The sequence below is a fragment of the Pinus tabuliformis genome, chromosome 2_1, assembly GCF_031772625.1.
Source record: "Pinus tabuliformis cultivar Carrire ecotype Pingquan chromosome 2_1, CPIR1, whole genome shotgun sequence".
Taxonomy (NCBI): domain Eukaryota; kingdom Viridiplantae; phylum Streptophyta; class Pinopsida; order Pinales; family Pinaceae; genus Pinus; species Pinus tabuliformis.
In genome coordinates, this window is record NC_142299.1 from 9,372,302 (window position 1) to 9,396,983 (window position 24,682).

General features: G+C 39.6%; 1 protein-coding gene across 1 annotated transcript; it reads left to right on the forward strand.

Moving 5' to 3' along the window:
* Positions 1-16,568: 16,568 nt before the first annotated feature.
* On the forward strand, positions 16,569-19,987 carry LOC149198428 (cysteine-rich receptor-like protein kinase 10). Its single transcript, XM_089399269.1, has 6 exons — positions 16,569-17,643; positions 17,871-18,010; positions 18,095-18,305; positions 18,411-18,645; positions 18,877-19,027; positions 19,365-19,987. The coding sequence occupies exons 1-6, from the start codon at positions 16,665-16,667 to the stop codon at positions 19,722-19,724; spliced, it is 2,076 nt and encodes a 691-aa protein (XP_089255395.1). The 5' UTR covers positions 16,569-16,664; the 3' UTR covers positions 19,725-19,987.
* Positions 19,988-24,682: the final 4,695 nt, after the last annotated feature.

Here is a 24,682-nt window from a genome sequence, read left to right on the forward strand (position 1 = left end):
CGAAGCCGTTGTCTTACTGGTTTGACATCAGGATACATTTTAATTTCATGTTCAACGATACTCGAGTCAATGCCTGGCATTTCATCATATGACCAAGCAAAGACATCTCTGAATTCGTGAAAAAGAGCGTTATATATTTCCAGTTCTGAAGGGGAACAACCTTTGCCGACATAAATATTCTCTACAACATTTGTTTTAGTCGAGATATTTATGGCTATAGTCTCTTCAATATTGGATAAGTTTCGCTCGGAATCCACCGTATTTACAGTATTTGTTAGGAATTCAAAGACTGACGGGTGATAAAGGTCACTTTGAGTATCTTTTTCATATTCCGGAAGAAGGGAACGATGGTGGTAATCATTCCATGGTGCCCCCTCAATCAACATTGATTGTAAGATTCCTTCGTCAGTCCTATGTACTTTCGACCAAGGATCTAATGAGGTACCATATTCTCTAGACCTATCTACCCAAACGCTTGACGAGCGTTGATTTGGGTTCGCCTCCCATGCTTGAAACATTGATTGCTACAATATTTCCAAAGGGCTTGGGGGAAAAACCACTGCACGATCCATGTTGACATTGTCTTTTGCGACCTTCGTGGAAGATATCATGTTTCAGGTTGCTACAAATGGTACATTTCCTAAAATAGGAGGTGGTAGCACGAAAGTTCCCATCAATGTGGGGTCTTTCAATAATCCTACTCCGATATCTTGAAGCGAATGGTTGCTCTCATGGATCATGGGAATGCTTCCTGTAACTTGTGAACCATTAGGGAGGAAGTTCTGTTGGTCGACGATCGTAATCCCCCCTTCAAACGAGAATGCGATCTTCCTAAAATAAGTCGACACGACAGCTGCCATGGCATAAATCCATGGTCTTCCCAGTAGGATGTTGTAGTCAAGATTTCCATCGATGACCTCAACATCAATTTCTACTGTTTTTCCTCCTAGTTCAACTTTCAAGTTATTAAGGATACCATAGGGGGTATAAGTCCTTCCATCGAAAGCTTTTAATGTCGTCGAAGATCTCGACAAGGTTGGAGATCCTAAAGTTTTCCAGAAACTCATCGACATAATACATGTTGATGCTCCCTCATCAATGATTGTTCTGTGAACAGTTTTGTTGAGGGCTTTCACTTGAATAAGGAAAGCTAGTTGAGCTGGTAACTGAGGATCGTATCCTTTGTGATCAAAGGATACAAGATTGGAATCCTTAGGATCAACCCCCCCAATCGCTGATAACAATGCCCGCCTTTGGGTTGGACAATTTTGTAGTACCTCAAGAGTCGACATAGCGGATGGCGATTGTGCCAAATCTTCCACTATGTTGTAATGCTGCACCGCCCTGGCGCGAGGATTAAATGTCGACTTGTGTACTACACCCTTTGGTGGTTTTATTGTTAATTCAGGAATGATGGGCAGTACAACTTCTGTCGAAGTTGTTGTCGAACTACTTGGTTGATCTTTACCTTTGTCGTTCGACAACTGAGGATTCCCATAATCTTTGTTCCTTGTCGAAATCAAAGCATCATTATGCTGTTTTGAGACCGACAACATAAGTACTTGGGACGGGGAAGCATTTCCACTATCAACCAGATTTTGACCTGGGTTGGGAAATGGATCAGTTAACACAGCTGAGGTTTGGGAACTTTTAAAGAACCTCTTTAACTCAGCTTTGAATGGGCAATTCTTTGTGTTATGATCCTCATCATCACATATCTGACATGGATAATTTTGTTTCCTTTGCCCAGGAGGGTTTGAAGAATTTTTTCGAGGAGATGACTCACCCTGTTTCTTCTTCTTCCCTTTGTTTTACTTCTTCTTGCTTCCTGGTTGATTGGTTTCTTTGCCTTTATCTGCTGATATGGCATTTAGTTCCGAAGCAAGAATTTCTTCTTTTTCATTTTGATCCGAATTCTTACGGGCTTTTTTTGACGAAGCCTTTATCGATTTCGCGTTTGCCGTGCCAATCACACCATCACCGGCATGAGAGTCACTATTTGATTTAGGAGGAGGAGGAATTGAGAATTATGGTCTAGGGGCGTCGGGTATTTTGTCATAGAGCGTGCCGGACTGAGTATAAACTAAGTCCAAATACTGTGCACGAGCAATAACTTGCTCCTCTGTTACAACTCCCCCCTTGGCCACATCTTCCGTTATAGCAGGAAGTAACGATTTTATAAACCATTCAGCTAACAATTGATCGGGAACGTATGTTTTCACCATCCTACGACGACGACGCCACTCATGTATATGATCAGATATATGGGTGGCAGTTGTCTGCTTGAAGTTGGTTAGTATTTCTGTTCCCGTTTCATACCTTATCGGTAATTGAAAATGGGTTAAGAAAGTCGTGGCTAGGGAACTAAAATTGTCGAACGAGGCTCTAGGTAGTTTAATATACCATTTAGCCGTTGGACCTGTCAATGTCCTCTGAAAAAGGCGAAGCCTTATCGAATCGTCGTTTAGGGTGTTCGACGAACACCACAGATGAAAATTCATCACGTGATTCGATGGGTCTTCACCTGGATTTCTATTGAATTTAGGAATGTCAGATGGAAGTTTATGAGGAATCGCTGGCCACCAAGGGGCATAAGCAATCGGATCATTGGTTAACAGGTGTAAATCAGGTAACTCTAAAGTTGCCACGAATGGTAACTGTTGATTTAGGTTAGGCGAAGCGTAACCAGGGTACGATGGAATCGCTTGAGCAGTGGGCCTTTGCATACCAGCATAATGTAATTGATGTTGGTATGACTGATACGGTTGGTGGACTTGACCACTGTAAAGTGGTTGGTTTTGACCGTTTTGGATATACGGTTGTCCACTGTTCGCAAAGATCTGCTTCTCAGAACCTTCGTACACTTGCTGGAATTGTGGTTGTTGGTATTGCACTAGCCATGGTTGTGAAGCCATGTTCTGTTGTGCTATGCTAACCGTTGGACCAAGGTGTGGGGTAATTGTACCCGTTTGGACCTGTGTCGCCCCACCAATTGGCGATTGTGGTTGTGACCCATGGTCAAGTGGCTGTTGCATTACAACCTGAGAAATCTGAGGTTGGCATGCAACAGGTATCGCTTGAACTTGTGACACAGTTACAATGGCCGGTGTGGTTGGGATATTTGTCATAGGTACACACTGTTGCATAGAATATACAACCCTTGGTTGTTGCGGTAGCATAGGTACCCAACTACTTGATGCAATTCCAGTATAACCTGAATACTGTTGAGAACTGCCGTATGGATATCCTCCCGGAGGAGGTAATGAAAGGGCATACTGCCCCCCATACGGTAGCAATCCGGAACTCAGAGGGATTGTTTGTCCTTGAGGACTGGATGGCCCAAATTGACCTCCATGAGGATCAATCTGTCGAGTCTCAACGTAAGAGTTGCCAGATATTATTCCGGATGAACAAACTGGAACAGACCACACTGTCGTCATAGTCCCTTGGTGGACTCCTTCTAGCGGTTGCGAGCTAGTCGGGACAGATGGTATGCCGGCAAACATCGTTGGAGTGACGGCAGGGGCTTCTGCTGTCGCTGTGTCATTTGACACAGTCCTAGATGATGACGGTTGTTCAGACATCTTAAGTCTATCCAATAGATTTCCTAGTGATTCTACAGGAACTTCCACTTGTGGTGGATTAACTTCTGACGAGGGAAATAGAGTGACCCCGACTCCAAAATGGGTTGGAGTACTTGCTTGCGGATCCTCTGCAATTTCCTCTATCGCAATCAAACCCGGTGGAAGAGGAAGACCGTCAGGTCCGTAAAATATTTCTGGTGCCGAAGAAGTGGTTGTTTCGACATCAACAGTTGTTTGAGGAGCAAAACTCTCTGGACTGGTTACAGATGGAACTGGTTCAGTTATACAAGTATTTTCCCCCAGACTAGGATCAGTATTACTGTCCTTCTGTGGCTGTTGAACTTCTTCTATAGAGGCAGGGTTTCCAGAAATGTTTGGAGTAACCGGAACCTCAGATGTAGTTGGAACACTTGTTCTAACTTTTATAGGAGATTTTGAACCGGTTAAACGAGTTCGCTTTGTCCGTACTATTTTCGATTCCGGAGACAAAGACGGTTGACTCGTAAGCCTCCGTGAACGACGGGGTTTCAATTGACTTTCTTCCACGATTGCGGATTACTCGATCAACCAAAATACTAAAAGGGGAAATTTGTGTTTCCGAACTGAATGAATTTTATTAGACGCTTTAGACACAACTTGCTTTTTCACTTTTTAAGAGTCGAGAAAAAGCTAAAGATGACTCTAGTCTCCTTCGATGTTTTAACGAGCCCGAAGTGACAAATGCTCGGATGGAATTTTTCAGTTATAGAGTTTGAAAAAGGCCAAAAGAAACTACTCTGGAGATCTAGGCAGAGGGTGTGCCAAACCTTTCGCAAAACCACAGAATACGTTTTATGGTACGGGTGGTCGATCTTCGTGAATGCTGTGTTCACTGCATTGCGATCAGTAGGGCGGCCGACACAGCTTCCTATGGATAAAAGATATATGCCAATAGGGGTCTCCCAATATATACGCGACGGTACGTGGGAGCACAAGTCTGTATTAGTGCCACTGACTCTCAGGAGGAATCACCCACCTTCTTTGAGATCGACAGTCACTACGTTTAACGACGCCGGAACACGTCTCTAGCTTAGACCTCTATGTGTTTGCGTTATGTTTCAAAGCGTTGTTAAGTTCATTCAATATATTTTAAGTTGATCTTTTTAAAGTTTGCCTTTCAAGGTTCACCACGAGATGTATGATACAAATTCCTAAATGCAGTCTAAAGATGAGAAGCAAGCCTTTTCAATCTTTTTAACTTATGAAAATCTTAACTACTGAGGGAAAAGAAAGACATCATCTTTTCACACAGATCATAGAGCACACACTAATGCACTTTTCCCTAAATCAACATGCAAACTTATCAAATGCAAAATGCACAATGCAGGTATTTCTTTTCTCTTTCTTAATGTTGATGTACTACAAAAAGAAAGCTGTTGTATAATTTTGAATTCAATTTCAAGTGAAAGCAAACAAGCTTGTCCAAAATCAAAAGACACCTTAAGATTTACTTGTTTCAACACTAGAAATATATAAATTCAAACCATATGACGAAAGAAAAAGCTCAATCATCTATGAACAGCAAACTAACTCTTAAGATCAAAACGACACTTTATCACAGGTCTAGATCTAAGAGGCCACAACAAGACTAGTTCACTTTCGTTATGGGAAACTGCAAATGATGTAAGAAATACACAAAGAACAAATACAGTTTCTTTTTACAACCGAGGCGGAATAGTGGCAAAGAAAGGTGGTTTCAGATAGGTACATTGATTGATAACAGGCTACAAAAACAGGGATGAAAACAGGGCAACAGAAAGCAGGGAACCCCAGTTGCACAAGGCCTAACTGGTTCAGCGCAGGTAGTACACTGTCAGTTTGACATTCAGCGCAGGTAGCCCCTTCGGGACCTGCGATGAAATGCAGACTGCCTTCACAGTGCCTGCAATGAAGAGAGAAACTCTCGTTTTTCTCAGTTTCCGGGTTACAGATTGCTCAAAAATCAACAGTTTTTGGCCAAATCAAAAGCTATCAATCAAGTACACACTAAAGGATGAAAAGGAGGATGAAAAGCTATCACTAAGAGCTATTCAGAGTCCTTGTGGATCAGCTCTTCAAATCATAAACATGCCCAGAAACTGAGCTAGAGTAGCTGCCCTCTACTTTGCATTTGAAAGATCCAAATGCAGTTCGATTCGATACTCCCTGTGTTTAAGAAATGAATAGCAAAAACACAAACAACCAACAAGATACGATCCCCAGCGGAGTCGCCAATTTGTTGTTGGGAAAAGTATCCAATACGGAATGACCCTATCCCACTCTAAGGGTGATAGTACCTCAGCAACAATTAAAGCAAAGCTATTTGAGATTACTTCTTTATGAGATGTAAAAGAGGGGAGAAAGAGATCCACTAACCGATGTCTTCCGCTAATGATTGATCCAATCTTCTCTCCTTGCTGCTTGCTCCCAGCTCCTTGCTCTTTCACTGGCCCAGCTACACCAAGATCCTGCAAAATGACAAGAGAGGGAAACTACAAGAATCATACATCCATAATTTATTCAAGGATTAGAATAAATCAAATACGCAAGTATAACAATACACCATTGAGACACATGCATATAGAAGAACCTCAAATGCTTTATTAATGGAAGAAGTAAAGTTCAGGAAGTGATACAACCATAAGAGGCCCAATCCAGCATCACCTTCCCAGCAGAAAGAAATCTCCTCTTCACCTCCTTCAAAGCAAATCACCCAATAGTTCTAAACTCAAACCAACAGTAATTCTTTACATTCACAAGATTCCAGCCTCCCTAGACCTCATGAGAGAGATCTATATATAGGAGTTTTGGAGAAAGGATGAGTCAGCTTGAGGCTGGCATGAAGCTAACTAGTGTCCTCTCTCACTTCAGTTATTCTTCAGTTCTTGAGTCCACTTGGAGGTTCTTTCTTCCACTTGGAGATCTAGACCCTCTTACTAATCACCAGTCGAATTCTCTGATCCAAGTGTCATTTTGGAAGCTTCCTGGGCATTGACACCTTGAGGAATGACTGTGCCACATGTCCCAATTCACTCAGCGCAAGTAGCCTTCTTTGCATTTGACATTCAACGCAGGTAGACAGTGGGGCAGTTGACATTCAGCGCAGATGCTCAGTGGAGCAGTTGACATGATTCAGAATTGCCTTGTTTTTGAGTGTTTTCAGGTGGAGAACTTTTACTCAGTGTTGTGGTTTGCTGACCTTGTTCCTCTAGGGGTAGGAACAACATGTTTAGGGACTTTGGATCCCTTAGATTATGGACATTTCATGCTTCATGCTGTAAGGCACAAAAATGTCTATAACAATATTGACAGTTGTGCTATCTCTTTCTTTCACATACCAAACTCTTGATGGAAATTTCACCTCTTTTGAACTTTTCCAATCTGAGATTAGCTTCTTATCACTTGAAGCACTTGAAATATTTGTAGACATGAGCTCAGGTGGAGTTCATTCACCAATGTTTTTTAAAGATACACCTTTAAGACTCTTTGGTCCAGAAAGATTCACAGAAATTTTCCTTGATGCCATTTTCCTAAAAAAAACACATAAATTAGTAAATAAAAAAACATATTAACTTAAATTAATAACAAAAATATACCATAAATTTTTTATTTGTATAATCAGAATTTCCCATCCACCTCTAACGGGCAGGCGGGTTGATGGGCGAGCGGGAGGTCAGGTGAGGGATAATGAGGCTAAGTAGACATTTAGGCAAGTATGGGTGAGCCCCTACCCACACGCCCCCCACAACCCCCTAAGGTTTCCCCCCTCCCCGGCCCCCCTCCCCTTCCCTCACCCTACCCCCTACCATCCCCCCACACTCCCGCGCCCCATCCCCCCTTGCCCCCCGCCCCCCAAAACCCCCTCCCCCCCCCATCCCCCCCATCCCCCGCCCCCCATCCCCCCAAACCCCCTACACCCCCCAACGCCTCGCCGCGGCCGCCCCTCCCCACTGCGCCCACCACTCCCCACACCGCGTGCCCCCCCCTACCCCCCGCCCACCCCTACCCCATCCCCCCCCCCCCCATCCCCGCGCCCCCCCCATCCCCCGCATCCCCCCCACCTTCTGCCCCTACCCCTACCCCTTACCCCCCCAATCCCCTTACCCCCCTCCCTACCCTTACCCCCCCCATCCCCCTACCACCCTACACTTACCCCCCCCCCTACACCCTACCCGCGCCCTGCCCCTCTACCCCCCCCCGCCCACTACCCCACCCCCTACCCCCCCCATCCGCCCCACCCCCGCCCCCCCCCCCGCCCCCTACCCTTTCCCCCCCCCATTCCCCCCCCTACCCGCGCCCTACCCTTACCCCCCCACCCCATCCCCCTAACCCCCTACCCCCCTATTCCCCCCCGCCCCATCCCCCTACCCCACCATTCCCCTCCCCGCCCCATCCCCCTACCCCCCCCCATTCCCCCCCCGCCCCCTCCCCACCCCGCACACCCTCTGCCCCCTCCCCGGCCCCCTCCGCCCACCCCTCTACCCACCGCTCCCCCTCCCCCGCCCCCTCCCCGGCCCCTCTGCCCACCCCGCCCCCTCCCCGGCCCCTTCGCCCACTGCTCCCCCTCCCCCGCCCCCTCCCTGGCCCCTCCGCCTACCCCTCCGCCCACCCCTCCCCCTCCCCGGCCCCTCCGCCCACACCGCCTCCTCCCCGGCCCCCTTCGCCCGCGTAGGGCCACCCCCGGGCCGCCCCACCTCGCCCGACCGGCGGCGGGTCGATTCTGGGAATCAACCCGCCGCCCGTCGGGCGGGGCGGGACGTTCCGTGGGTGGCCCTGCGCGGGCAGAGGGGGCCGGGGAGGGGGCGAGGTGGGTGGAGGGGCCGGGGAGGGGGCAGGGGAGTGGGAGCAGTGGGCGGAGGGGGCCGGGGAGGGGGCAGGGGAGGGGGAGGGGTGGGCGGAGGGGGCTAGGGAGGGGGCGGGGGAGGGGGAGGGGTGGGCGGAGGGGCCGGGGGAGGGGGAGGGGTGGGCAGGGTGGGCGGAGGGGTCGGGGAGGGGGCGGGGGAGGGGGAGCGGTGGGTGGAGGGGGCCGGGGAGGGGCGGGTGAGGGGGAGGGGTGGGCGGGGTGGGCCGGGTAGGGGGCGGAGGGTGTGCGGGGTGGGGACGGGGCGGCGGAGGAATGTGGGGGGTAGGGGGATGAGGTGGGGGGGTAATGGTAGGGGGCGAGAGGGGGGAATGGGGGGGTAGGGGGATGGGGCGGGGGGGGGGGAATGGGGGGGTAGGGGAATGGGGTGGGGTGGTAAGGGTAGGGGGCGGGGGGGGAATGGGGGGGTAGGGGGATGGGGTGGGGGGGTAAGGGTAGGGTGCGGGTAGGGTGGGGGGGGTAAGGGTAGGGGTTGGGGTGTAGGGGGGGGTAGGGGTAGGGGCAGAAGGGGGGGGTAGGGTGCGGGTTGGGGGGGGGGGGGCGCAGAAGGGGGTGGAGGGAGAAGGGGCACGGGGAAGGAGTTAGGGGGTGGGGCCCATGGGGTCGGCGTTAAGGAAGGGGGGGAGGAGTTGAGATTGGAGGGGAATGGGAGTTAGGGGGTGGGCTTATGGGGAGGAGAGTTGTGGGGTAGGGAAGGAAGAGTTGGGGAAAGGGTGCATGGGTGAGTGAGTTGGGGGTGGCAAGGGCTGGTGCATGGGTAGGGTAGAAGGGGGAAGAGGGCATGGGTGAATGGGAAAGATCGGTAATGGGTTGGGGGAAGGGGTCATGACGACGGCCTACCCACGGTTATTGGGTGATTGAGTTTGATTGGGCCCACATGCTCACGATTGACATAATTGTTATTTTGGCTTGGAAAAATTATTAATTTAAAAAAAAAAATCTTCTTCGTTATATTAATTTAATATGAAAATTTTGAAAAAAAATTGAACTTACCTTTCAATTGTGATAATTCTTCGTTGAATATGTTGTTGATAGCAATATAGCTGCTCCACAAATTCACAAGTCTTTCAACGAACTTCAGAAAACCTGGATGTGAGGTAAGTAATAGTGATAACGAAATTTAATATATAAGTGAAATTACGAAGATGTTTTTCTGTACGATTAATGTGAGATAATTTGTTTTAAATTATTATAGAGCGAATATTGTAGAGTTATTTTACAATGGATTGAATGTGGGATTAATTTGTTTTAGAATATATTATAAAAATTAAAAAAAAAAAAATTAGTTGTTTAGTAAATATTATATACTTTAACTATTAGAATAATTAATATAGAAGTTGTAGTTTACAATTTGAATTTCAGTGATTGATTTCATAAAAAAATTTAGTTTATGTTTTTCAATGAATTGTAGAATAAAATAATAAAGGTAAATAAATCTAACAAACTTTTGGAGGGAAATATTTTCGTGAAAATTTTTGGAGGGAAATATTTTCGCGAAAATTTTTGGAGGGAATATTTCATTCTTTAAGCTATATAATATTCTTAGGAGACTCCATTTGTATCATTCAACATCTTCTATTTGAAAGGGATGGATTGTTCTGATGGTGAAGTTTCGATTTATACACCATCAACATCTTCATCGCGTAACAACTCTATTCATATTGATGAATATAGCGGGAATTCTTCCACTATGAATAGAAAGTCAATTCTTCCACTTAGTCCCAATTCTAAAGACTACGAGAGCAGCATTGATGAAAGAGGGGATGGAGAATTTCAAATTAATAAAGAGTCACAGATTCCACTTAGTCCAAATTCTAAGGACTATGAAAGCAGCGGTGATGAAGAGCATGATGGTGAAGTTCAAAAGAATGGAGTGTCACGATGTCCACTTAGTCCTAATTCTGAGGATTATGAGAGTAGCAGCTTTGAAGAGTGTGATGGTGAAGTTCAAAAGAATGGAGGGTCACGGTGTCCACTCAATCCTAATTCTGAAGACTATGAGAGCAACAGTTTTGACGTGCATGATGGCGAATTTCAAAATAATGGAGTGTCATGGTGTCCACTTAGTCCTAATTCTAAGGACTATGAGAGAAGTAGTGATGAAAAGTGTGATAATGAATTTCAAAAAAATGGAGTGTCAAAGTGTCCAATTAGTCCTAATTCTAAGGACTATGAGAGAAGCAGTGATGATGAGTGCAATAATGAATTTTCAAAAGAATGGAGTGTCAAAGTGTCCAGTTAGTCCTAATTCTAAGGACTATGAGAGCAGCGGTGATGAAGCGCGGGATGATGATTTTCAAAAGATTGGAGTATCACAATGTCCTCTTAGTCCTAATTCTAAGGACTATGAGAGTAGCGGTGATGAAGCGCAGGATGATGATTTTCAAAAGATTGGAGTATCACAATGTCCTCTTAGTCCTGATTCTAAGGACTATGAGAGCAGCAGTGATGAAGCGCGGGATGATGATTTTCAAAAGATTGGAGTATCACAATGTTCTCTTAGTCCTGATTCTAAGGACTATGAGAGCAGTAGTGATGAAGCGTGGGATGATGATTTTCAAAAGATTGGAGTATCACAATGTCCTCTTAGTCCTGATTCTAAGGACTATGAGAGCAGCAGTGATGAAGAACAGGATGAGAGCAACAGTGATGATCCAATGATGGAGATGTTGCCAAGAAATATTGTATCGAGGAGTAGGAGCAGACCTTTTCGTATCAATGCAAACTATTCTAGTTATACAAGGGGTAGAGCAGAGTATCTGACGAGAAGAAGTTCTATCAGCGCTCTCATTTCAAGTGAAATGTATGGATTTCACATTTGCATTAGAAAGCAGGAAGAGATATTTGTCAATGAATAAAAGCATGCAAAACTCATATTTAGTTGGCTGCATGCAATCTACATTGTCAGGTTATGATTATCATATTAGGAATTTATTATTGTGTAGAAAAGCTTTCAAAATGTTTCATTCAATTGGGAATTTTCATCTCTCGAGAATTCAAGAAAATTTGGAAAAGGATCCCACATTTTATTCAGAAGTACATTATAAAAGACAGTTTGGGCCATTATCAAATACTGCAATGTCATGGATGAAAGATTTCTTTTCAAAGCATGGAGAGTGTATGCCAAATAGAGAGACAGTACATATTCCAGATAATTTCTCAAGACGAGAAATCTACACTTATACAAAGAATATGCAGAAAGTGCTCAGGGACAGGGCCAATTTATTACATATCAATATTTTGTGAAGATATGGAAGAAAGAATTCAATAATGTTCGTATTCCTAAGAAGACAAGGATGGGGATTTGAAGTACATGTGCTTCTCTTAAATAAAAAAGGGACAAATGTGAAGGCTCAGAAAGAGGTAAGTGTTCATAACTTTTACTTTTAAAATTGTATAGTTATCAACTATGAAAACATATTTCTTAATGAATTTCTTTTATGTTGTGTAGATTTAATTGTCAAAGAACTTCAGGAGCATCGCGAACAACAAACAAATGAAAGGAAGAAGTTGTACAAGCATCGAAAGAAGTGTTATGATAATCCAAATAAATATTTGGTTTTGATAATTGATGGTATGGAACAGAAGAAAATACTTTTACCACATTTTGTTCGCACACCCAAAAATCTACAAGAGGAAAATTTTATTCAGTTTCACTTGGTCGGTTGTATGGTCTTCAATGGGAAAATTTTGCCAAGGGTGTACTTCACAGCTCCAAATATTCATAATGATGCAAATCTGACCATAACCATAATTCATGATGTGACTTCTCATTGGTCTGGTAATCTTCCTGAAGTTTTGTATCTACAATTGGACAACACTTGCCGTGAAAACAAAAATCAGGTTGTTTTTGGGTATCTGAACATGCTTGTTGAATTGAAAATTTTTCAAAAGGTAAAGGTTGGTTTCCTTCTTGTTGGGCATACTCATGACCATATTGATTAGATGTTCAGTCATTTTTCAGTCACATTGAGGAGGAAGGAAGTTGGGAGCTTGCCATCACTAATTGAATGTATTAAGAAATCATACATGCCAGAGCCTGCTTTTGAAGTGTTGGAAGAAACTGTTGACATGTGAAGGTTTATTCTAGGATCATATGGTGAGGGGAAATGCATTAAACAACTTAATGATATTAGCTTCCAACATCAATTTCGTATAAAAAAAATTGATGGGAAAACACTAATATGGGGCAAGAAGTTTTCAACTACTACAGAATGGGTACCTTTATCAGGTTTGCAATTTTTGAAGTTCATTCCAGATCGTCCAATATTTGCATCAAAAATATTGTTATTACAATCAGTTGGTGAAGTTCAGAATGCACGCATACAAAATAGACATATAAATTATTTTGATTGCCTAGAAGAAATTAAAAAATGTATTAGATATACATATGAGTACTTTGACATTGCTGATTCAGTTTGGTGGGAGTCATTTTTCAATAATCAAAGTGATATCATTTCAACAACAACCAATGAAGATATACCTTTGAAAAATCCATTTATTTGGCCACAAAATGTGTCGAATGAACAAGAGGAAGTAAACATTGTTGAACAACAACAAACTCAAGGTATTATTAATTCTTCACAGGCAATGGAAAGAGAGATGTATATTGGTTCCAGAAGATCTCGTGCACAACGTGAAGCCATGGAAGACCTTTATAGGGGTTCAGTACATGATATTAAGGAGGATTTCATGATTGCAGTGCTAGCAGATGGAGATCCCAAAGGCTATCCATTTTGGGTTGCTAAAGTTATAAAGGTATTTATAGAAAATGAGGATGTTACAAGTGTTGAAGTACATTGGTATGCCACAAATACACACCCATTCAATGGTGTGTATAAGCCAGAGATGGTAGTTGACAAAAAAAATGGTGGAAAAAGAAAAAGAAAGGGTACAAATATAAATCGCCGCTGCACAGACATATTACAATTGGAGGATGTTGACATACTTGTTTATGACTTCAATTTAACAAAGAGAGGAACTCTTCGCTTCAAGACGACAGAGATTCTAAAAAGGTTGTTACCAGAAGGAATAGTGTTGACATGGGAGTCTGCTGAAACTAGTCGTAGATCTAGAAGACTTTTGAAACCTGGAATGTTGGGCATGCATGTGGACTCAGATGGGGCACTAGTTGATGAAAGAGAAGAATATGGAACATCTTCGTCAGCATCCAGTCACTCATCTGAAGATGTGAATTGTGATGGTGTGCAAGAAAATATGAGTGATTTTGAATAATTGTTTAAGACAGATTATATAACTGATGTATGCATCATATCTTCAAATAAAATTTATGTTTTCCATATGTTGTTAAATGAGAAGTTATGAAGCATTTTTATGTTGTTGGATTATGTCTTAAGTATGATAAATTTTATTGTTTAAATATCTACAATGCAATATCAAATTAGAGATATAATGTCTGTTTTATTCAGTATACAAATAAAGACTTTTGATTTCATTCAGTGATATAAATTGTTCATAATGTCATGGTTTTTTAATTTTATAGTTGAAAAAATTTCAATTTCTTTTGTATCTAGCATGGTGTGGTTGAAAACATGTTAAATTTATACTTAGGAAAGAAAAATGATATTCTACCAGAAACATTAATGTGTTTTTTCCTTAAAAATTAACTTTGTTTGAGACATAAAAAATTGGTTTTATTAGCATTTTTTAAAACGTTTGAAAATTGACCCTAAAAAAAAAAAAGCATTATTCCAGTATCATCACTTTCGTTTTGAAGCTATATTTTGCACGAAAATTTCGTAGTTACTGCCATTTTTAAAACACGTTCAAAATTGACACCTAAAAAAAAAACATCGTTCCAGTCTACACACTTTTCGTTTTTAGCACTGTTTCTGATGTTTTTTTGGGGTTTTTTGGCCAGAGTTCCCGTTTTGAGTTTATAGTTCCCGTTTCAGAGTTTACATTGTTTTTTAGTGAGAGAGAGGAGTGCTTGCTTAACCAAAAGATGGGTATGCAAAGAAAAGAAATGGTCAAGTGTGCATATGTTTCATCCTTTTGATGGACTTTCTAGGAAAAACCAGAACAACCCTATGTTTCAAAACGTTAGCAGTTGTTTGGCTTCAATAGTAGACAAGTGTTAGGGTTGGCAAAGTTGGAAGAGAATGGCAAGGAAAACAACCTAGTGCATAAACACACAATGAGGAAGAAGACTATGCAATTAGTGGTTGAGAAACCCATGGAGAAGGCCACACATCATGGCTTTGATACCATGTTAAACACACATGGAGAAGGCAAAATATAAGATAGAACATTCACTGCATTTATTATTCACACTAATGTACATTTATACATCTCTTTGTGATCCTTGGTCTTCACATAACAAGTGGTCTCTTGGACTCCAGTGACTGTTCACCTTCCCCACCAACCCTTAGTGGATTAGGTGTCCAACAAATACTAATGTATTCATGCAAGGTGTGGGTATGTAACTAGCATAAGCATACCTCGTACATATACTAATTATACTTATTCGAATCAAGCACAAAAAGTCAATCACCCAATAGGTAGGGTAATAAAATAATGTAAGATAATATAATCAGGTAGGGGTATTACAAATAGATTGGGAATTCCACTAGGGAAAATTTCCAAATGTTCTTCCCTAATTATGGTGTGTCAGTTTTCCCTTTGACATTTTTAATTGTAGTTTAGATTTTGAAATTATTTTATGCTTCTATATATTATATTTTTACACAAGTCACTAAGTTAGAAGCTTTCATCTACATCTTAAAAACAATCTAAAACCTTCCACTGTCTATTTCAAGCCAACATAGTTTTGACCCATGTTTCTACACTCATCCAATGTAGATTTTCATCCCTTTTTATACATTTCTCTAGTTCAACTTTTGGGAGTGGTTTTCTTGCACTCATTCAACACATTTTTATCCCTCATTTCTACATTACCAACATAACTTTTGGATTGCTCTTCTATACATGAAGACATATTCTTCTATGGTGTTCTGTAGTGAGGCAATAATTTTGCCTAGGCAATAACTTTTTTATCGGAATCAAATATTTTTTATTTTGCAAAATCTTGATTTGTAAGTGTTCCAATCTAGCGTTTAAAGGTAGAGATAGATTCAACATTCTCAAAAACCCTAGGGCACCTAAAATTTTATAGTTTAACCAGTATAACTTAGATTTCCAAAAATTTCAACCATTTTTTCCAAAAATATACCCAAAAAATCTTTATTTTAAAAATAAAATTATCACATACTCAAACTACTCTATTTTTCTATTAAAAAAATCTACTAACATAATTAATATATATATATATATATATGCATTCATAACAACTTTATTTTTTTCTAATTTTTTTTTAATCTTTAATAATGTAAAACCTTGACTACAAAGTTTTTTTTCCGTCAAACCCAACAATTTTTTTTTAATCTTTAATAATATCAAACCTTGACTACAAGGTTTTTTTTGGTCGAACCCAAGCAAAAAAAAGTCCTAGACAACCCAAGAGTGCCATTTAATAAACTATTATCAAACCGTATTTAATTAATTTAGTCATAGTAATGACTATGACTTGTCACCAATTTTATGAATTGCCAGCACATAGGCCCTCCTTGAGTAAGCAGGCTATGAGAATTCTCCGTATTTTATTGTATTTAAGCACATGAATGACTCATGAATACAGGAAATATATGTTTCACGCGTGTAATGGGAAACCACGATTTGACTATTTTGAAGATTCTTTAAATAACTTGTTTTTACTATAATTAATTTTATCTTATTTTTTGAAAGGAAAAAAAATACAAGTGGATGCCAACCTCGGCTGCCACAAATTATGATGTGCACTCTCTTCAGTGGGAGATGCTCGGTTGAACGAATTAAACAATATATATTAAAATTTCTTCCACCGACAACGAAGACCGTCGACTTCTCTCTGGTTGTTAGTGAATACACACATTCCAAGTTCATGAGTGCGTTAAAAAGTATTTTCTCGATAACACGGAAGCAGGGGCGGCGGAGTTTGACCAGTGGCACTCAAACTCCACTACAGGTATACTTTACATGAATCCGGCGAGTCATCATATCTATAGTTTCTCATTTTACCTGCTTTCATTGACTCTTAGTAGCTCGTATGCGCGTAGAATCTTTAAATGCATGGGAAACTTAAAAACATGGTGCAGAGAAAATCAGAATTTCGAGCATCGTAGGTTCTCCATTCTCCATTGGCCATGACAATCCTCCAGGGCAGAGTTTCGTGCTCGACACTTCTCATGACCCAAGCTGTTCAACTATTCTATGGAATGGCACTTCTCTTGATGATAATTACTCTTCAGTCGCAGATTTGCAAGGCAGCAATACAGTATTCTACATGCCACCACAATTTCAACTATACAACAGACAGTAAGTACGAGAGAAATTTGAACAGTGTCATGACTAGGCTTATTAAAGATTCGTCCCACACAGGGTTTAACACTTCTGAGAATGGCCAGGTATATGGCCTTGTGCAATGTCGGGGAGACACAACACCCGACCAGTGCTACAGTTGTTCACAACAAGCAAACACTACTCTTCGACAAAAATGTGGGAATGCAGGCGGCGGTTTAATCTGGTTTGAAGATGAAAACTGCTTTTTGCGTTATGAGAACTATAGTTTCTTCGGACAATTGGATACCACTGATGGAACGTATTTTTTGAATACGAACAATGTCACACCTAGTCCTGATGTTTTTATTAAGGCTGTTAACAGCTTATTCAACAAGTTGGTAGATGAAGCAACATCTGGATCTACATTATATGCTTCTGGAACAACAACAGACTCCTTGTCTCGAAGGATTTACGGTCTGGTCCAGTGCACCAGAGATATGTCGATAGACAACTGCACATCATGTTTGCAACAAGCAATCAACTATATTTCTATAAATTACAGTGGAAGGCAAGGAGCACGGGGTTTGATCGCAAGCTGCACAGTTCGTTATGAAATGGGTAGTTTCTTTAATTCGACTTCGTCTCCACCTCCTAATAGCCCAGTTGCTGACACACCACCGAATCAGACCACACCATCCAGTAATAGTACGCAGAACAACAAATCTTCAAACAATTTACCCATAATTTTGGGTGTTGCTGGCGGCTTGCTTCTGCTGTTATTGATATGCGTGTTAACAACTAGGAGGAGACTGAAGTCTATCATATTTCGAAATGCTTCCGAAGGTATTTGCATGAAGGATCCTCCAAGTCTTTATATCTCATTGTCAATATATCATACAGCTTTATTTGCTCTGTTAGACTATTGTTAAAGTTTCTTTTTTGAACACGGTTTTCACATATATTCTCTTCAGGAAATCTATGAAATGCTTGCGAGATCCAAGTTAAACAGATTCAATTTTTCTGCTTGCCCCTATATATTTATGATGAAGCTGTGTATTTTCGTTATATAGATCATGGCCAAGTCGAGGAAGACACACTAATCGGGCTGGATCGGCAAATTGCGTTTACCATGGAGGAACTGATAGCTGCTACGGAAAATTTTGATGATCAAAATAAACTTGGGGAAGGTGGATTTGGGGCCGTATACAAGGTAACAATGAATTAGAGAGCTTCCACTAGTGTATAGAATCTTAAATTATAGGCTACTCTCACCGCACCTCGCTGAATATTTCAGGGAACTATTGAAGATGGAAAGGAAATAGCCGTGAAGAAGCTGTCCTTGAGATCTCTGCAAGGGAAGAGAGAATTTATGAATGAAGTTAAACTTGTGGCCAAAATTCAACATCGAAATCTGGTGAACCTATTAGGCTGTTGCGCAGAGGGATCGGAAAGGTTGCTTGTTTATGAATACTTACCCAATAAAAGCCTCGATAAAATCTTATTCGGTGAGTCACTTCATTTCTATTTTGTATCTGAAAAAATGCATTAATGCTCCAATATATTTATCTAGGTCATGATGATTAGTTAGCGTACTGCATCCATGGATACAGATCCAAACAAACGCAGCCAGCTTGATTGGCAGAAACGCTACAACATTATAGTGGGAGTGGCTCGCGGGCTTCTCTATCTGCACGAGGATTCTCAACTGCGGATTATTCATCGGGACATTAAAGCAAGCAATATTTTGTTGGATGAAAATCTGAATCCTAAGATAGCAGACTTTGGCTTAGCAAGACTATTTCCTGAAGATGAGAGCCACGTCAGCACAAGAGTTGCTGGAACTTAGTAAGATTATTACACATTGTCTAAAGCTATTAACGATTAGTGATGGATATGTTTTAATGTGTGCTATTGATTTCAAAAAAAAAGACAATTTTGCTTTTGGGTATTTACCTGCTTTGTTATGTTTTAACATTCGAGCATACAGACTTTGCAAATAGTTTTCACTTGATCCTCACTCAATTCCTAAAATTTCCCTCACTACATAATCTTCGACTTTGTAATTTGGATATGCAGCGGGTATATGGCACCAGAGTATGCTATGCAGGGGCAATTATCTGTAAAAGCAGATGTCTATAGCTTTGGCGTTCTTCTCTTGGAACTTGTTACAGGAAGAAAAAACAGTGATTATAATCTGCCACTTGATATGCAGACGCTTTTAGAATGGGTGAGATATTCTGATACTGTTCTCATTTTATGTCCAACTGAGCTTATTTACCTTATCTAGGTTATGTAATTTTGTTCCGAGTCATTTTTCACTGGAATTGGGCCAGTATGTTTTTCAAAATATCTAATTATAAAAATGTTTAAATCAAAGATCCCAAAAATAATTACCCAAAATACCAAATTTTTTTCCCCAAAATACTGAAACTTAATAGCATGGGTTCATCTATAAACCGTTTAGAAGAGTGTGAATTTAGAAATTTCACTACTGATATATTTTGATACGATTTTTTAAAGTCGATAAAGTATCAAGATGACGATTTTTCGTGATTATTATGCAGGCGTGGAGATTATATAAAGGAGGGAATATTGTGGATATGATTGATCCAGCCATCATTAGAACGTGCAACGTGGAGGAAGCATTGAGATGCATTCATATTGGTCTTTTATGCACACAAGCTGACTCATCACTTCGTCCATCAATGTCTCGAATCAATTTCATGCTTTCATCTCATGCTGTAACATTACCGGATCCCACGCAACCTGCTTTTGTGAGATCTCATGTTTCTGAAAAGAGCACGTCCACCAGTTGTGGCTCTGGGGTTTCACAATCTGCCAGTATTCCTTTCCCATCATCTGCTGCATGTCACGCTCCTCCGTCGAACGCCGATGCTTCGATTACAGAGTTGGTACCCAGGTAACGCGCATCTTGCAATCTCTCGGCCTTAATAATGGTACGTCTTTCAATGTCGTGAAATAAGTGGCTTCAGAGATACGGACGTGCATAATGTGTAATAATATCACTTTAGTATGCAATTGTAATAGTTAAGTGTGTTGTCAAGCTTTTGTGAGTGGTGGTAGTGATTCTTGTCATTCTCCCTACCCTACTTTTGTTATGTGAGTATGGCAAATTGTTGTCATATTTCTTATTCAATTTTAATTCTCAAATTATAATAATATTACTTTAATATACCACTGTAACCATTAATTGTGCACTTGTCAAAGTGCCATCCTCTCCACCGTACCTTGAGTGTCATAAATTATTTTTCTTTTCCAGTTTCAATTCTCAAGTTATGACATGTCTACTCCGTATTAGCTCCCTGGTAGTTTGGTGTAATGTTTTTTGTGTAACTAGATTACTTTCAAAATTACTGTAATGTTTCCTATGTAACTCAAAATTATTGTAATGTTCGCTATGTAACTAGATTATTTTCAAAATTACTCAATCTGCGAGTCCTCAATAGCACAGGCAGGATGGTGTCCAAAAGAGCATTTACATATAAAATTAACAATAATGCAAACTTCAAATCAATCATGGCTACTTAATGCAATGCTGATTTGTCATATTTATTCTTTATTGATAATGATATTGTGATTTTTAATTTATGACAAACAACATATTATGATATAGAATTTGAGTTAAATTAGTTTGGTTTTGATTAGTGTGTTATTTGTTAAAAAAATTATCAAAATTGATATAAAATTTAATATTTTAAAAATTGAAAATTTTTAAATTATTGATACACATAAAATATTAGTTAATGTGTGTGAAATAATTATAAAAGTATATTGATGATTCTCCATGTGTAGATCAAGCAATAATATATTAAATAGCTTTTAAGATATGTATTTTCATAATAACATATTTTTATTAATATTTAATAACTTTTAAGTAAAGTTTTGTCATGATTAACCAATCCAAATTAAACATGCGTCCCTACATATTTGTATCTAACTTTTTCGTGCTGACCTACTTAGTTCAACCAACGCCCCTCAAAAAGAAGGCTGAGCCTTGCATCGGTCTCTATCAGTTAATGCTTAATTGAATATCTAGGTGCATGTCTAGTCAAGAAATGGCTAGGTCGTTTTTATTATTATGTAGTATTTATATTTTGGTGTTAGTTTGTTTATGTAAAAATTTTCAATTTTCTTTTTTATGCATTTTCAAGCTTAATTATTGGGTTTAAGTCTTTCATAGACGTTTTCCCCGCCGCTACTACCAAGGTCGAGGAATAACGTTACCTTGTTGCCCTTCCGCCACTCTGTCTTGTCATACGTGCTTTGAAACCATCGGCTGCGGATGTGGTATCTATACTGATACGATGCCCATCAATTCATCTAGTGTCCTTCCATGGAACTGTAACCAAAGTCAGACTGGACGGATAGTGGCTTCTTCGGATGCTGGTAAAATTCTGTGATTCCTTCTCAACGATCCTTTCTCGAAAGTCAGACTTGAAGGATGTTTTTTTTTTGACATCGAGAATGTTATGCTGGTAAGGGCCGGTGATGAACATGAGCTGTCTAGTTGGAGGAATTTTATTTGGCATTATCAACTTTATTAAATTTGGTGTAGTTGTAACCGTGAAAAAAGTCTAAAGAAGTTTGTGAAGCACTCGTGTGTACATTTTGTAAGTCTGGAGTAGTGGAATTGGAAAAACATTTCATTTTGGAATGTGATGCATTCAAAGACATAGAGAAAGTTATGGGATATGCTAGCTTTGGTTTCTTTGCATTGTTTTTTAGTGTGGGGATTTTTGGAAAATTGGGCTAGGGCATCATGAATTTGAACAAGAAAAAGATTGAATTACAAAAGATTAAAAGAACGGAACTAATAGTCCTATAGACTATTTTTAGTGTCGTAAAATATCATTCATTTCATTAACTCAAAATACAATTCTCAAATTCCAAAGTGATGAATGAGTATTCACTTCAATTCGATGAGTGTCATTGTGCCCCTTATCATTTCACGACAATTAAGTGCAATATGCTTAGAGGCACCCTAAAATTTCAAATTTGTTTTGGCTATCAAATCTAGATTTGATTATTTATAGCACTATTACACAAATTATGATTTCACCTCAAATTTTGCCAACAAATTACAACACAAGAAAATCTAAAAAATCACACTAAAAACAACTCTTATATATTAATGAAACAATAATAATAAAATATCACTCCTGAAAAAATTAATATAAATTAATAAAAAAATAAAGTTATCACGACTAAAGGTGCAAGTGTGAAAAATAAGGCTCTTGAAAATAGTTGATAAAGGGAAAAACATAAAAGTGATGGCTAGCTATATTAAAGTAGCGGATGGAGTGTCACAATGTTAAAGCTAATAGCATGCCATAATGTGAAGTAACAACGTTTATTATTAAAAATAGTTTTAATATTCTCACGTATTTTTAATAATCTCACGTACATTTGAGTTCTAGAATTATATTTGGTGGGTTATTTATGGGTGAGATATCTTAGAATTTGGTATAAAAATATATTCATATTATTAATAATTATTTTAGATATATAGTAAGTAAAATTTTTATTTATTGTGTTGTAAGTATTTATATATTTTATAGATACAAAATTAATAATAATAAAATGTATTATAAAAATTAAATTATAATTCAAGTTTTAATAATTTATAAGATATATGATAAGAGGTAACATAGTATTTTTATATTAGAAAATTAGATAGATGCATAAGAATGAAATCAAATTTTATTGATTAAATTCTTTGGACAGTCAAGCAATGAGTACATTATATAGGCATATATAGATAGCTTCTAGGGTTATCTGGATCCAAATAATTCGAATCACCAACTCATAAAACAAACTACGAAGACACAACTCATGATAGATAGACTCAAACACTAACTACGAGAACATAACTCATCAACTCTATTTGGACATATCATTTCTACATTATTCCAACACCCCCCCTTATTGGAGAAATGGATTTTCAACAATGCCTAGTTGTTGTCTACATATTTCAAAGTTCATCTTTCCAAGAGGCTTGGTAAAGATGTCAGCAACAGTGTCACTTGTATTACAATACACTAAATGAATCTCATTTGATTGTATCTTTTCTCTTACAAAATGATGCTGGACTTCAATATGTTTTGTTCTTGCATGATAAATTGGATTATTTGCCAGCTTCATGGAGCTCTGGTTGTCACATTTGATGCTTGTTGGTCCTCTTTGTTTTTCTCCAACATCTTCAAGAATACTCCTTAACCAAATAGCTTCACAAGTTGCATTGGTCAAAGCTTTCTATTTAGCTTCTGTGGACGACAAAGAAATAGTTGGTTGTTTCTTGCTGCTCCATGATATGACCCCCGATCCTAAATTGAATGCATATGCAGAGGTTGATCTTCTATCATCAGGATTTCCAGCCCAATCTGAATCGAAAAAACCTGCCAACTCAACATCAAATTCATCAGTATACAAAATACCAAAATAAAGTGTTTATTTCATATATTGAAGGACTTTCTTTGTTGCTTTCCAATCGCTTTCACAAGGCTTAGCCATAAATTAACTAAGGATGCTGACAGAATATGCTATATCTGACCTCGTAGTGGTGAGGTAGTTCAAACTTCCCACCAATTGACCATACCATGTTCCATTCACTTCTTTCGATCCATCATCATTGTACAACTTGGCATTCTATTCCAAAGGAGTAGACACTGGTTTGCATTCAAACATATGAAATCTTTCAAGGATCATCTTTGCATATTTGCTTTGTGTGATGATTGTCTTACCACTCCCTCCAAATTTCAAGACCCAAACAGTAATGCAATTCACCAAGATCCTTCATTTCAAATAACTGTGACAACTAAATTTTAATTTCTTCAATCAACCTGAGTGCACTGCTTGTTATGATAAGATCACCAACATACAAAGATATCAAGGAAATATTCCCATCTTCATCTCTCTTGATGTACAAGTTAGGATCACTTTTGCTTCTCACAAACCCTTTGCCATAAAAGAATGAATCAATTTTCACATACCAAGATCTTGGTGCTTGTTTCAAACCATACAAAGCTTTCTTTAACCTACAAACAAGATGCTCCTGTCCCTGCTTTACAAATCCTTCAGGCTGAACCAAATAAACTTCTTCTTTTAATTCACCATTCAAGAAAGCATATTTGACATCTAACTGATGCATTTTCCAATTTTGTTTTGTATCTAATGCAATCATGATTCTAATTGTATTAAGTTTAGCTATAGGTGAAAAAGTATCTTCATAATCAATGCCTTCTTTTTGTGAATAGCCTTTTGCAACCAATCTAGCTTTATACTTATCAATACTACCATCAACATTAAACTTTGGTTTGAATAACCATTTGCATCCTATGGGAACTTTATCTTTGGGAAATTGTGTTAGTTCCCATGTGTCATTCTTCATTATAGAGTTGTATTCCTCATTCATTGCATTTCTCCATTCTTTATATTCTTTCGCTTCTTCATAACTTGAGGGGTCTACAACATCATTACATGAGACATTAATGCATAATCTTTATACCTTATAGGTGGCTGAATTTGACGTGATGACCTCCTAAGAGTTTCACTGCTTTCATCCTTCTTGCTTTATGGAGTCTCTTGGTCTCTTCTTGGAGTTTCATGACTGCTGGATGCTTCTTGCTCACGAACCTGTACATGTTACTGTACTTTTTGTTGTACCTATTCTTGTTCCTGTTCACAACATGATTCTATTTTGACATAATCATCAATATCATGCTATACACCTATGTTATTCATTTTATCACCGCAATCTACATTTTCATGAAACACCACATCCCTACTTGCAAGAAATCTATGTGAATTAGGATCAAACAACTTGTATGCCTTTTGATCATCACAATAACCAATGAATGTGCAC